General features: G+C 44.1%; 1 protein-coding gene across 1 annotated transcript in view; it reads left to right on the forward strand.

Moving 5' to 3' along the window:
* PLCD1 (phospholipase C delta 1) overlaps nucleotides 1-12,460 on the forward strand; it is a 48,438-nt gene that overhangs the window by 11,786 nt on the left and 24,192 nt on the right. Inside the window, exons 3-4 of the mRNA XM_009275929.2 lie at nucleotides 4,747-4,975; nucleotides 9,890-10,019. Coding sequence (XP_009274204.1) covers nucleotides 4,747-4,975; nucleotides 9,890-10,019 — 359 coding nt within the window. The remainder of the gene's footprint in view (nucleotides 1-4,746; nucleotides 4,976-9,889; nucleotides 10,020-12,460) is intronic.

The raw sequence follows: 12,460 nt of genomic DNA on the forward strand, positions 1-12,460 counted from the left end.
CACAGTGTTTTACTGTCCATGCTTCCAGCCCAGTCTGGACATTCCACCTTAGGAGCAGTGACTGGAGAAGAGATGGAGAGGCCAGTGGCCACGGCTCATCTCTCGGACAAGTGCTCTAATCATTAGGCACCTTGTCAGGCTTGTCCTTCTGGCTCCTAAACACTTGTATTTTTGGCTGCCCAATGACTTACAGTGCACAAGTGTAACTCGGATGCAGTCCTGAAGCCTGAAAGCTCTGGGGTTACAGCTTTTAGGGTGATGGGGAGATCAAATTTGTGTCCCTCTCCCTACTGCTTCCTGCAGGAATGGTTCTCACGCAAATGGCCATCACCTCTCCACGTGCACGTAGGGCTGAAATTGGGTGTGTCTGAGGGTACCTCGTGGAGGGTGGTCAGGCCAGCCCAGGTCCTGCTGGAGGGAGGTGGAGACCCTTTTGTGCAGGGGCCACTTGAAGGAGAAAACTAACTTCTGGGGCATGGGGGAGCTTTTGGGTCAGGCAGAGGCACAGGTGAGGCTCTGCACCCACTCAGCAAGGTTTTGTGGGTCACTATTTTGGACCTGGGTACTTGCAGTCTCTCTAAGTCTGGTTACAGGCACATCTGTGAATCACAGCTTTGTTTTCCTTTGAGAGGTGTTCCTCATCCTTCTGCATGAGGAGATGAACTTGCAAGTGTAACAGCAAGCTCCTTGAGAGCCATGAAGGGAGAAATCCAAATCAAAAGAGACACCCAAAAGATACATGTTGGTTGCTTGAAAACATCATGGCTGTCAAAACTGGCCTCCTGCATCCTGCGGGTCTGACTCATACCTGCCTGCTAATGCCATTGGTGAAACAGAGGGCACTGGGCTGAGAATTAGCAAGGGAAGAGCACAAGGGCAGTATCCAGTGATGAAAATTGAAAGGAGGATTAAAAAGAAAGTTCTCAACGTCTCTCTGAAACTAGTTCAGACAGGAGTAATTTCACCGGCTCCAGGGAACGCTGCTGTATGTCCATGTCAGTGGGGAGCCTTCAGCTGTGGCACTGGCCGAGCGGCATCCGCAGCAGCCAGGCAGGCTGACCAGGATGTAACCTGTTTGACTCGATGTCTGGAGGCCAGGAAGGGCACAAGCTCCCTTGTGTTGTGCTTCATGTTTTGGGCTTTACACAAACCACGTCTTCAGCAGACATATAAACAGTCAGGAGAAGTAGATGGAAACTTTCCAGATTCTCTTCTGCTTGTGGTTACCTCCCTGCTGTGGCATGATGGGGAGGGAACGCAGGGTGGTTGCAGGGATACGTGATTGATGGGTATTTGCTGTAAGTGTTCTTCTGCTGTGAAATGTCTCTGTCCCCCAGTTATTTCTAATTTCTCCTTGCAGATAGCTCAGCTGAGCACACAGTTGGTTTGGGACTGCTAATATAGTACGCTCACTGTCTGGGAGCAGCTGATAATGTACTCATGCTGGGTTAAGATTTTCCAGAAAAGAGGTAACATTTGCAGATGGCTTGGGCCGAGTCCTTTGGCTTCAGCTTTTTTATTGATAGATGAAAGCAGTACACACAACCAAGCTATGGAAAGCTTTAAAAAGTGTCCTCCCTTACCCTGCTTTTTTAACAGTTCCTGCATTGATAGTTTCTCTCCTTGTCTCTTGCGTGACTACAGTAGACACCAATCCTGTTCTTCAGCCTTGCTTGTACCTTTTCTGCATCGAGGAGCTCTGTGCCCTCTATCATCCTCTTCTCACCATACCCCAAAGAGATCAAGGCAGCCCTTCCAGACACAGGTTTTCAATCTTTTTTTCCTCCCATGCAGCTCTCTTTTCCAGTGGATTCACTTTGCCAGGTAATGGTTTCCAAAGAATCCATTCTAAATTTCCAATATTTAACATCAGATTTTCTAGTCTTGGAAACACTAGGGCGTTGCCAACCCAAAGTTTAGGGATTGATTGCACAAGCAGACTAGCTAGCCATTCTGAAGGGACAATAACTCTTATGAGCCAAGCAGTGGTGAGCAGTTGGCAGGTGATGAGGAACAACAGGATGATTCTTCCACTTGTGCTGCCATAACCAGAAGAGACCGGGAGTGGAGGAGAATCATCTACTTATGGATTATTTGCATGGCACACGTCTGCATCTGAGATGCTCAGCCTGGACTTCCGTTCTGGTCCACTGTAGCCATGGATTAAGGGTATGATTTATCCTACCCTAAAGTTTTTGTCTAAATAGGACAGAACATTTGTGTTCCAAAAGCTTCTTTTTTTTTGCATTGGCTATAAAAGGAGCCTAAGTAAACTTTACACTTTTTGACTGAACTGACTCTGTCCAAACATGATAGCATCCTTTACATTAAGGGTGTAGTTCTACCTAAGGCACAATCACTATCATTTGCCCAATGTCCTAGTTAACAGCAAAATCACCAGCAAGGCTCTCCATTAGCAGCCCAGCTGCAAGGGAATTGCAGCCCGTTTCTTTCAAGGATGGTTTTAGTACTCAGAACCATAAACTTTCACTAAATTGGCCAGATACTGTAATTCCACAGCAACCCATCCCAACCCAACCTTTTCCTCCCCTCCGACTGATCAACTGTTGGTCTTTACGAAGTGATAATAAAAGACCACACAAAGATAATTGCTCATAATGGTCAGGGAGGAGCTTTGCCAGCTCCAGGAAGGTCCTTATGGTATGTTCTTGTATAGGAACCAAACCAGCAAAGTGCTGTGGAAGATGTTTGACCACCCCAACATGTGGTGAGAATTTAAAGCAAATGTCAAGTGTTGGTTTTGGAAAGTCACTGATTTTTGAAGACTGAAGTTTTGGGTGGTGGTTTGTTTTTTTTTTCCCCCAGCAGCTGATCATTATCACAACTGCCCTGGGAAAAAAGGAAAGTTTTCAAACTCTAATGAGCATCTGATGAATTTTGGATGATCCCAGGGCAGCCATGCTAAAAACGTGCAGGGTGGATATCGAGTTGTGTTTTTCTGCAGTGTTGACTCTGAGTGAACTGGACACTTTAACGGTGAAATTGCACCAATTTAAATGAAGGAGCAGATAAAATGGATGTTTAAAGGCAGGTTTCTCCTAGTCAGCAAAACAATGGGGATATTTTACACTTGCGTACTGCTTTTCAACAAAGCTCCTTCAAGATAAGCACAAATAAAATCGATCTCACACATCTGTGACATAGGAAATAATTTTTACCTGTAATTTACAGTTTGAGGTAAGGATAAGTTAAGCCTTTTTTTTTTTTTTTAATTCCTGTAATTATATCTATTTTTTCGCACGCTTGTTATAGAAGATGGCTGAATCTCTCTGCGGTGTGTTGCCTTTTCTATGTGTGCCCTGAGATGGTATTGGTAGATGTTTGCAAAATGTTAACTGGTCTGTCTCCCACCCAAGAAAATGCAATAAGATTTTCTCCGTTATGGACTCCAACACTGCTTGCAAACATTTTTGCCATCTATTGTGTGTATCTGACCTTTCTTCAGTGTCAAGTTTCTCAGCAGTCAAATGTGATTAAGCGGTTTCTGCCCTTTCCTCTCAGTCCTTTGTAGATATATTAAGTGGCCCATCAACTCCATGAAAGACAAAAAGAGGCTGTGCATGCTGCTGGGAGCTTGCCTGATTTCAGCACAGTTTGAGGGCATCTGCATGCTCTCAGGGGCAATGTAGGGGTGTCTCCATTACTTACATTTGTTTAATAACGTAGTCTCTTGAATGCACTGCTCTTTCTGGATTGCCTTGTGTGTGCATTTTGCAAACTTGGTGTGACTTCCCGGCTCATTTCCACTAGCTGAAGGGCAGAGATGGAAATGGGGAAGGATGGTCTTGAAAGCAGTGTTTTGCTTTCTTACAGCAAAGAGGATCAAGTCCACCCTTGACAGGGGTGAGGATGGAGTATGGGTGACACCAAACTGCTCTGAAGCTTTACCTCCCTACTTTGCACTGGTGTGACTGAGAAGAGTATATGGGATTTTAAATTTTACTTTCTCACTTTTTTGCAAACTAAAGAATTACTGTTTTGGTCCCTGCCCTCCTCTTACTGAAGTCACCTCTCATTTTCCTGTGAGGTGATGTTCACAGGGAGGCACAGCTCCACTCGCCCCACTCTCAGATGGGGGCAGAGATCAAATCAGGGATGATCCAAGGACTGGAACCAAATTCTTGGCAGTGATTTGTATCTCATAAACATGTTGTCACAGTATGGCATCTAGTGCATATTCTGCTTCTTTGTTAAATAAATAACATGGGGAAAGGGGGGGGGGGTTGTTGGTTTTTTTTTTTTTATAAAAAAAAAGAGAGGGGGAGGGGGGGGGGGGGGTGGGGGTTTTTTTTTTTTTATAAAAAAAAAAAAAACCCACCAACACCCCCCCCCCCCCCCCTCCCCCTCTCTTTTTTTTTATAAAAAAAAAAAAAAACCCCCACCCCCCCCCCCCCCCTCCCCCTCTCTTTTTTTTTATAAAAAAAAAGAGAGGGGGAGGGGGGGGGGGGGGGGGTTTTTGGTTTTTTTTTTTTTTTTTTATAAAAAAAAAGAGAGGGGGAGGGGGGGGGGGGGGGTTGTTGGTTTTTTTTTTTTTAATTTCTTGCTCTTTCTGCTCCTTTTGATTTGAGCTTTCTTTAGTACCAAAGTTTGGGGAAGGGGGGAAAGAGAATAGAATCCTCCAGAGGTTGCAGAAAAAGGAGAAAGTAATTTCTTAATATCCCTCACCAAGTAGAGATAAGGCTGACTGAACCCCTGCTGACAGCAGGCTCTGCTTTCTTTCCACAGTCTCCATTGAAGATATTCGGGATGTGAGGTCAGGCCATAAAACAGAAGGTATGGAAAAATATGCCAAGGATGTCCCAGAGTATCGCTGCTTTTCCATCATTTTCAAAGACCAGCGGAAAAACCTGGACCTCATTGCGAGTTCAGAGGATGATGCCAACCACTGGATCTCTGGCCTTGGGAAAATCATAGCCCACAGCAACTCCATGAACCAGAAACAGAAACTCCAACAGTATCCTTTGCCTTATAAAGTGATTAATCACGCACAAAGATGCACTTGTCTTTCTCTGTGGGTGGAGATAGTAGACTAACCCCCTTTTTTCCTATTGGCCCTGGGCACTGGGTTTCTCTCACCCTGATTTTGCACCCAGGCAAACTCCCTGGTTTCCAATGCTTTTTCCCCCTGTTTTACAGTGATACAAGCAAGAGTGGATTCAGGCTTAACATAGCTCCTTAAGCAAAGAATTGCTTCTTTCAGGGAGCTCCAGATAAAACAATCATTATTTTTTGTATTCTTCAGGGTCCTGTTTCACTTTCATTGCCGTAAACTCCAGGACAGGCACTTCTTGGCAAGGCATGAAAAGCCCATCCTGTTTATCATGTTTCTCAGTAATACGAGGCGAGGGAACTGATTCTGCTCTTCTGACTGCCAAATTTACTCTGGGGTAGCTCCACTGACTTTAGTGAAATTACTCCTTATTTGCCTCAGCATGGGAGGAAGTTTTGCCCTGAAAGAATTTGCAATCGCTCTAGTGACAATGCAGACATTGGAAAGGAAAAGTAGCAGAGCAGGAAAGGAGAGTGAATTAGTTGTGAAAAGGAGAGCGAGTTAGTTATTGGGTGAAATCCTGGCTCTGCTGAATTCACAGGGAATTTTCCCCGGGGCTGCATTTCACTCAATAAGTTGCTTTGCAACCACAGGTCTCACATCCATATAAAAAGAGAGAATATCTGTGGGTGCAGTTTTTGATGGGTTTTCTGCAGTCCCTGTGTGTCTGAGGCCCTGACCGTGACATATGAACCTGTCACCCTGATTTGACAGAGCCACAGTAGTAATAAAATATTAAGTTCCTTTAAGCTTCACAAAGATAGGCATCCAGCTATCAGAGAGGAAACCAGATAGTGCTCTTAGTGGGAGCAGGCTGCATGAGCTTCATGCCTTGTTCAACGTCAAAGCATCTGTGGAGAGGAGATGCAAAATCCTCGGCTGGGGAAAATCACAAAGTTGGAGTCTGAGCCTGAGCAGGCATCAGGGAGTCTTGCCCTCAGTCAAGGCTTCACTGCATGTGGGTTCCCTGCTGGGTAATAATGTTCGGATGATGAAGGAGATGGCACATAAATACTGAGCTTTCATCAGGCTTTACTCTTCTGTGGATTCTCTGAAGTCTAATAAGCACTTGCACAACCATAGTGCTGTTCGTTTAAAGGAATCAGACTCCATTAGTTCTGACGTGCATGGGATGCTGTGTTTATCTCCTGCACTATGAGTGTCTTTTTGCATGGTTTTTCAAGCTCTAGGCTGTAAGGTCATTCCTCAGCAGTGTTACCAGTTGTGTGTCCGTGGTGGTAGGGAGCAGTCCCTAGACAAGTTGAAATCTTGAAACTTTGGTGCTGTTGGAAATGTTGCACCCTGGCAGTTTTCCTTTTAAATGTGAAGGCTTCCCCCACCCCACAGTGTGTGGGGAAAATCTGGGCTACAGAAAGTTGTCCCTGGAATGTGTCAAATTGAATATATTGCTGAAAAACTTCTCCATAAGAAGAGACAAGATTGCTAAGGGGGGAAAAATAACAATGACATTTGCAAGGGAAGAAGGCTGTAAATTTCCAGCGTGGAAAAGTGCCTCTCTGTCTTTGGAAAGCAGAATTGAAGCTAAATAGGGTGGGTAGGCAGGCCGTATTTCTGGAAGAGTAATTACCGTGCAGTGCTGGCTTCCAATCTGGGATTGTCTCAGGCCGTTTAACGTAACCTGGAATTACAGAACAGCATGATTTCTCATTTGAAATTTGATGATGTTTAATTAAAGCCTGGGATTTTAAATTTAGTCTGTCTTCACTGGGTTTGCTTGGCAGTGTGGGCTTACTCAGATCTTCCTCAAACCTCAGAAGCGTTCTCTGCATCTGTGAGCACAGAAGGGGAAGAGTCAGTAGATGAGGAGAAGAGTTGAGTCCCCTGCCTGTCCCTCAAGACTGGAGAATTGCCTTGCAGTGTATCTTTTCCAGCCTCCAAAACCTTGCAAAGCAAGTAAGGAATGAGCAAGATTTTGAAAACAAGTATTGAAAGCAAAAACCTTGCTCGTTTCAGATGGGATTTGTTCAGTTTATAAGATGATGGAGTTCTCTGTGGTAGCAAGGGACTCGATTTAGTGTCTTATGTGTCCTTTCCAGTCCTGTATTCCTACAAAGATAAAACTCTCACATACTTGATGAGTACTTCTGATGTTCTTATACATACAGTGCTGTTTTATTAAGCCTCAGATTCAACCCTGCAACAAGCTGGCATAGGTTATTTAGCAATTATTGCAGGTATGTGTGCAGGGAAGACTTTAGACCAGAAAATAGAGGGGACTTTTCATTTGAGTAGTGTGGCACCGTCTGCTTTGATTCTGGGATTTATGTATGAGCTTTTCTTCTGGTTGGAAATCACTTACCAGAAGTTTTGCAGCATTTCTGTTCTGAGCACATTCATGGGATATCTGCCAGATAGTTTCAGTCATCCCTCTCTAGTTTCTAATAGAAAGCTGGTAGCCCTGAAGCTGGCAGATCCTTTAAAAACAAGAGGCAGGAAGCAGGCTCTCTCTGGATGTATACAGGAATGGGAACAGCTTTTTTCTAGTCCACCCAGGCCCAAATAGGCGCATAAGGTGAAAGGAAGACCCACAACCAGGGCTGCAAAATGGTGTTGGCATCAGATGAAAAGATTTTAAGTTGAACTGCTTAGTTCATCCAACTCCTCTAAGCTCTCTCAAACCTGAGGGGTTCCAGATGCATGGGGAGTGGGGGTGTTTTGCGGACTGAACACTGCTGTTTGCTGACAAAACAGGCTGAGACCCCCGTTGTCTGTAGCCTCCTTTTTCTCTCTTTGCTGCTTGCCCTTGCCGCGAGAGGGCCCACTGTGTGCCTATGCTCTTCGTGGGCTCTCTGATTTCTCTCCTACGTTGCTCAGCCTCCCTGGGAGGGATATAACAGGAAAGCATCCTCCATTCACAGGCAGGACCCGGGCATACTCTTTTGCAGATGCATTTACTGCCCACATATTGCCTTCCAGAGTCGACTTTGGATATATGCATGACCTCTGGGTGCTCATGATCAGTGGAAATGACTGCAGACTTTTAAAAAAAGGTGGGTTTTTTCAGTGGTTAGAGCAAAAAGAGTAGTTTCTACACACAGTTAGTGTTATCAAACCCTGCTGCTCACCTCTGGCTGTGACAGACTGGATTTCCTCTTGGCTCGCTAGAGTTGCACGTTGCTCCTGACTGTTATTTTTAGGGAAGGCTGTGAAGTGGAGCCGAGGTGCGGGAGTCGGGTATGAATGGGTGGCACTGCCGCTGGTACCATGTTGACATGCTGAGGAGATGCTCTTTGGAGCGCAGCTGGTGGAGGGGGTGTTCTCCACCCTGGGGTGGATGGTGTTGTGCTCTCAGCAGAGCATTGTCTGCGCATGGGAGCTTCATGACTCAAACTCGGTTTTCTGGGAAGAATCAGTCCAAGCCAGACCCTGGTTTAGGGCCCTGGAGTGTCCTTGGGAGCTGGGGAAATGTAGCCTCTCTTTATTTTGGTTTCCGTGTCTAAAGAAGGGGAATATTAATATTACCAGGCTAAGATGGATGAGGTGTGAGGTCATTGCTTAGCACCTGCCAAGATTTTTAAAGACAGAAAGTTCAACTTTCCATGAGACAAACAATACTTACAAACAGTTTGCACGTATCTCCATAGTTCAGAAATATTTGAATGCAGTGTTAGCTGTGGTGAATACTCTGTTTCAGGGTTATGTCTACAGCCCCTAAGGCTGTCAGTTAATGCCCTTTTTTGAGGTTATTTTGAAAGGCCCAGTTAAAATGTTATGGTACTATATGCCTCAGCTGGTATTTGCTAATCCTGAGGTTTACTCTGCTTAACATCCAGATTGGGCATTTTTAAAAGATTTTTTTAGAATGAGTTTGAAGCAATGCTTCCTATGCAAGACATGGAAGGTTACATTTGTGGAGATCAAATTGTTACTTGGATCATTTTTCTATTGAAAAATAGGAGATTTTTCTGGATGCCCTTTCTTATTTGACAGTAAAGCAAATTAGAGAGAGTCAGTTCCATGATGCAAAAAGCATGTTTTTTTGTTGTTTAAAACTGCAAGGTATCTCAACTGTCTAACATTAGTTTTCCATGAGGCTGAAAGAACAGTTCAAATTAACTAGCATCACATTAAGAAGATAATTTTTTATAGTAATTACTCCAGATCCATAGATATACTGAAGTTATTACAAACCAAGCTCTTATGAACTATTATCACAGTACAATACAGTAATAGATTCTGTGCATTTCACAAGAGGAAGCCAAGACCCACAAAGTTTGGTTTGATTCTGCTCACAACGAAGTTCTTAAGACATATAGGTAGAAATCCCTAAATAAATACGGAAGCTGAAGGTGAGTCAAAAAATTAATATTAATGCTTCTTTTGGAGAATCTCTGTTCAGTATTCACCTTGATATACTGAATATTGATCAAATTTGTAACAATGAGTTTACCAGGCTCCACCTGGGAGCTCTTTTCATTCTTCCTCTATCCCCTTTCAACAATCTGGAGCAGAATGCACTTTCTGTCATAAAAGAGAAATCAGACTGTTTCTGGCTGTGGCCAGAAACTCCTACAGGGTAAAGACAGCTGATCCAGCCTCGGCCAGATGGTGGAAAGCTTCTCCCGGGTCATGATCGCTTGTATTATGGTGCATTTTGCTTCTGCCAAAGCACCATTTTGCTCTTTCAGAGCAGAAGGTGAGGTCATGTAAGCTGTTCAGTGGTAGCACGCTGATTTACAGCAGCTGGGGAGGTGGTTCAGAGTCTTTAGAAGAGATTTCTCCCCTGCCATTAGCAGCAGAAGGGTGATATTTAGGCTAGGCACTGACCTGGAAAGATTTCCTTACATCATTCTGCAGCTGGATTCATACCTGCCTGCGGAAAGCTGATAAAAACAAAGACAACAAGATGAGCTTGAAAGAGCTCAAGAACTTCCTGAAAGAAGTGAACATTGAAGTCGATGACTATCATGCCAAGAGGATTTTCCAGGTAATGAGAGCAAGCAGATAAAGTATTTGCTGTTGGCTGAGGTCAAGGTCTCCCACAGCTTTCAGCTTTGGTTCGAGACCTAAGCTAAAGTGAACTTCTAGCATCTTTTCTTGTACCGAGGAAGGACTCTCGGTTTTTGGTGCTCAGCGGATTCCCACTAACAACTAAGTTAGGCCAGCACAATGCTTTTGATGAAGGTTTGTTAAGGTCTTTCTTTACCATTGATGCCCATTTTTGCCAGGATTCAGAGAAGATGAGATGCAAACATGGATAATGTGAGAAAAAGGGAAAAGCACAGTTCAAGTGCACTTTGTGTCCCAGGTGTTTCAGGAGTTCTGTGTGCCACAACCACATGTCAATGCCTAAGTCTGGCTGAAATTGGTTTGGTTACAATTATGAACCCAGATCTGCACCTTCTCAGAGGAGGAGGGTGCCAAGTGACAAAAGTGTACAAGTTGTAAAGAAAAAGAAAGTGCAAATTAGGGAAAAAAACCCCAGATTCATGATAGGTACATAACATTGCGCCCAAGCCTGGACCAGTCTGGTTGATTTAATAGCCCAAGGCATCTTGTCAGGGACATGCACTTCTAAATTCTCAAGATTCGGCTTGCTGGCTGAGCCTATCAGAAGATAAGAAAGGGATGAAAATTTCTCAGTTGTTAAGCTTTTGTTTCTCTCTAAAGAAACCTTCCTGCTGAGGTGAGATAAAACATCTGGATAATTTCCAAACTCCCATCCTGTCCAAAGCAGGATTTGAATTCGTGGGTGGGCAGTTTCAGAAATGCTTTTTCTGATCAGCGGTAAACATGTGGGCGGTTTTGGGCACCAGGCAGTTGTTCTCCTGCTCCTTCCTGTAAGCAGATAGCAGGGAAGGTTGGCAGGATCTCACTAGGACCTTCCCTCAAAGTAGGTATAAGTTTCCTAACCCTTGCTTTATGGAGGTCTCTCTGGTAACTCTGCAAGAATTGGGGGAAGGTCATCAGCAGATCTTAAAGAATTTCGGCTTGCGAAATCTTCCAGATGTACTGCCCGCTCTGGCTAGCATATCCCATGCTTTATTCCCTGCTCAGGAAGACCCTAGAAGAATAGCAATAAGGCTGGGATTCCTCTGATTGAGTTAGATGTTTCCACTGCAGACATCTACGTTGGAAGTAGTCACCAACACTGACACTTCCTTTGCAGTCTGTGTAGGTCAAGCCAATAATGGAGACGAGGGTGCGATTCACCTCATCCTAAAGCGTACATCTCACATATGTCAGATGAATCACTCCCTCCATCTTCAAACATCAAACAACTGAAAAGACACCCTTTTTTTTTAGAGGCGCAGTCTCTTCTTCATTGAGTGAACCTCTTCTGCTATTGCAATAGTTACAAGGGAGCTCTAGGAGTGGAAACTTGATGAAGTTCCATTTTCTTTTTGCTTAAGGACTCCAAGTAATTGCTAAACCCCTCTAAATGCAGGCAGCTAGTTGAAGTACCCTCATTAGGCATGTAATTGTTATAAATTTCCTGTATAGCCACTGGAAAGAGAGGCTCTTCAGAGGTTAATTCAGATCTCTTGTGGGCTGAATGGCCTCCAGGAAGAGTCTGTCTTGCTCCTAAAGCAATTACATTTTCAGTTTACATACTGCCTAAACTTAGATGGACTGAGAGACATTACAGCATATTAAAAGGGTGATCTTTTCTGTCTTAGTGAGTTTTTCTTCATTCAGTCACAGGAAGGAAGGGTTGTCAAGGATTCAAGAGAGAGATACAGGGCATGTTCTCACATTATTCTTGCTTTTCATCACATAACTCTGTGTCCACATCTAGGTTTTAGACACACCTCAGTAAGACATATGCAATGCAACCAGAAACTATGCAAAGCTCCTCTAATTGCTCGCTTCATTTCAACCTGAATGTTAATTCTGGTGCATCAGAAAGGTTCTGACTTTTTCTGGCAGTCCAAGGATCATTCAGGACTCATGGTTCATGATCCATACAAGTGAGGTAAACCACAGTATTTTGGGTTGAGATTCTCTTTCTAATTTGGAGCTCTTGTAGCCCAAGCAGAAGGAGCTCAGTTTTATACCGTGCATCTGATCTGTCCTGAAATATGACTATGATGCCAAAGCTATTGTCCTATTTCCATCACAACCTTGAATGGCCACTAATGAACGAACTTCCCAAGGCACATCAGTTATAATGCCAGTTTTCTAGAAGTAATATGTCATTTTCCCTGTTATGTCTTAAAGAAGAAAACGTCTGTCATTCACGCATCCCTGCTGTCTCCACCAGTTGGTTTCCCTCTTTATATTCCTTCTTCAGTTGCTAAGCATCATGCTCAGCTTAGCTTGTGAGATCTGCCAAAGCCACAGCACAGGATAACACAGATGTGGAAGACAGCAAGGAAAAGACAGTTCCTGGACTGCTCAAAGCTAATTTGAAGGGGTCTGTAGTAC

Source organism: Aptenodytes forsteri, unplaced genomic scaffold (assembly GCF_000699145.1).
Source record: "Aptenodytes forsteri isolate BGI_AS27 unplaced genomic scaffold, ASM69914v1 Scaffold80, whole genome shotgun sequence".
NCBI lineage: Eukaryota > Metazoa > Chordata > Aves > Sphenisciformes > Spheniscidae > Aptenodytes > Aptenodytes forsteri.